General features: G+C 52.0%; 1 protein-coding gene across 1 annotated transcript in view; it reads left to right on the top strand.

The window, feature by feature from the left end:
• Nucleotides 1–879: 879 nt before the first annotated feature.
• Nucleotides 880–1,632, top strand: part of LOC117101463 (salivary glue protein Sgs-3-like) — a 1,168-nt gene continuing 415 nt past the window's right edge. The window contains exon 1 of the mRNA XM_033241438.1: nucleotides 880–1,232. Within this exon, the coding sequence (XP_033097329.1) occupies nucleotides 880–1,232 (353 nt within the window). The remainder of the gene's footprint in view (nucleotides 1,233–1,632) is intronic.

Genomic DNA, 1,632 nt, shown 5'->3' with positions numbered 1-1,632 from the left:
GCATACCCGACCCCGCCGTCCAGGTGAGAAGAAACGGCTCTCTCGCCTGCTACTACTTCGACAGAAAGACCGATAACTTCGGTCGCCCCGACACCTGTTACGAGGGAGGGCTAACTTTTCTGTCAGGAGGAGCGACCGAAAATTGCTACGACTTACCTTCTCCGACAAAATCGGATCTTCCGAGGAGCCATCCGTGCAACGCGTTGAAAACCGAACTAGACGTCGTGATCGAGAAAAACTTACTGCACGTGGGAGACACGGCAACGTTAAACTTTTACGGCCATAAATTTAGGAATCGGAGATTCAACGTCCGCGCGGAAGGCGTCTTGTCGAGCCACGATCACGAGGAGCACAGAGACTGTCTCTTATACACATCTAGATGTGTATAAGAGACAGGCATTATTCCGAACGGGGTCCACGCCGCTTCGAATCACCAGTCCGAAGCGCACCGCGATAGGAGAGTGGAGCTCTTACGGCATAAGCAGGTACTATCTGCACGTCCTGATGAGGATCGATTCGTTCGAAACACAAACGAACTTGATCGGGGACGACGCAATACTCGACGTGGGAAACGTGTACACGGTGGGCGCTAGTTACAATTCGCCGGGTGTTAACGGATGTCTGAGAGGACTTACGTTAAACCAATGGGAGATTCGAAGCAGCGAAATGATAGGACGTTGTCCAAGAAGGAATACTACCTATTCTACGTCCAAGGTTGAACCGACCACGAAGGAATCGACGACGAAGGAATCGACGACGAAGAAAACGACAACGGCCGAACCCACTACTGAGGCATCGACAACGAAGGAGTCGACAACCAAGGCATCGACAACGAAGGAGTCGACAACCAAGGCATCGACAACGAAGGAGTCGACGACGATGGAGTCGACAACGAAGGAATCGACAACTGCCGATCCTACAACAAAGGCTTCGACCACGAAGGAGTCGACAACTAAGGCATCGACAACCAAGGAGTCGACAACCAAGGCATTGACCACGAAGGAGTCGACAACGAAGGAATCGACAACGAAGGAATCGAACGCGAAGGAATCGACTTCTACAAAACAGACCACGCTGGCATCGACCACGAAGGAATCGACAACTACCAAACAGATCACGGAGGATTCGACAACGAAAGAATCGAACGCGAAGGAACCGAAAACCAAAGAAGAAGAGACGACAAACTCCGAAAAAGAAGTCCTGAAAAACAGTGTATCATCGGACGGGTCACCGTAAGTCGGTTCGACAGCGATGCCCAACGACATGACGTTCAGACTGAATCGGAACACGGGAGTCGCTTTCAGGCGACCACTGGGAAACTCTGTCGACGACCACAGGACGGACGTCGACGTAAGTTTCTATCTGAAATTGTCGTCCTTGGATAACGGGCGGATCCTGCACGCGTCGAGCATGAAGAACATGGATTTCGTCGGCATCTCTTCGGCGAATCTTTTCCGTTCGAAATTCTTGACGTTGACCGTGACTTTCGCCTGGGAGCTTCGATGATGTCGTACTCGGTCGTCGGGTGTTTGGCGGACTTCGACTTTGGCGGATGGAAACTCGTACATCTGGATTATACGAAGGTCTCGGCAGCACCGGCGGATGCATCTCGGAGCTGGAGGTGAACGGTCG

This window comes from Anneissia japonica, unplaced genomic scaffold (genome assembly GCF_011630105.1).
Source record: "Anneissia japonica isolate Jap-2015-1 unplaced genomic scaffold, ASM1163010v1 scaffold64433_len11366_cov135, whole genome shotgun sequence".
Lineage (NCBI taxonomy): Eukaryota > Metazoa > Echinodermata > Crinoidea > Comatulida > Comatulidae > Anneissia > Anneissia japonica.
The sequence above is the reverse complement of the archived record's forward strand: the minus strand, read 5'-3'. Positions and strand labels throughout refer to the sequence as shown.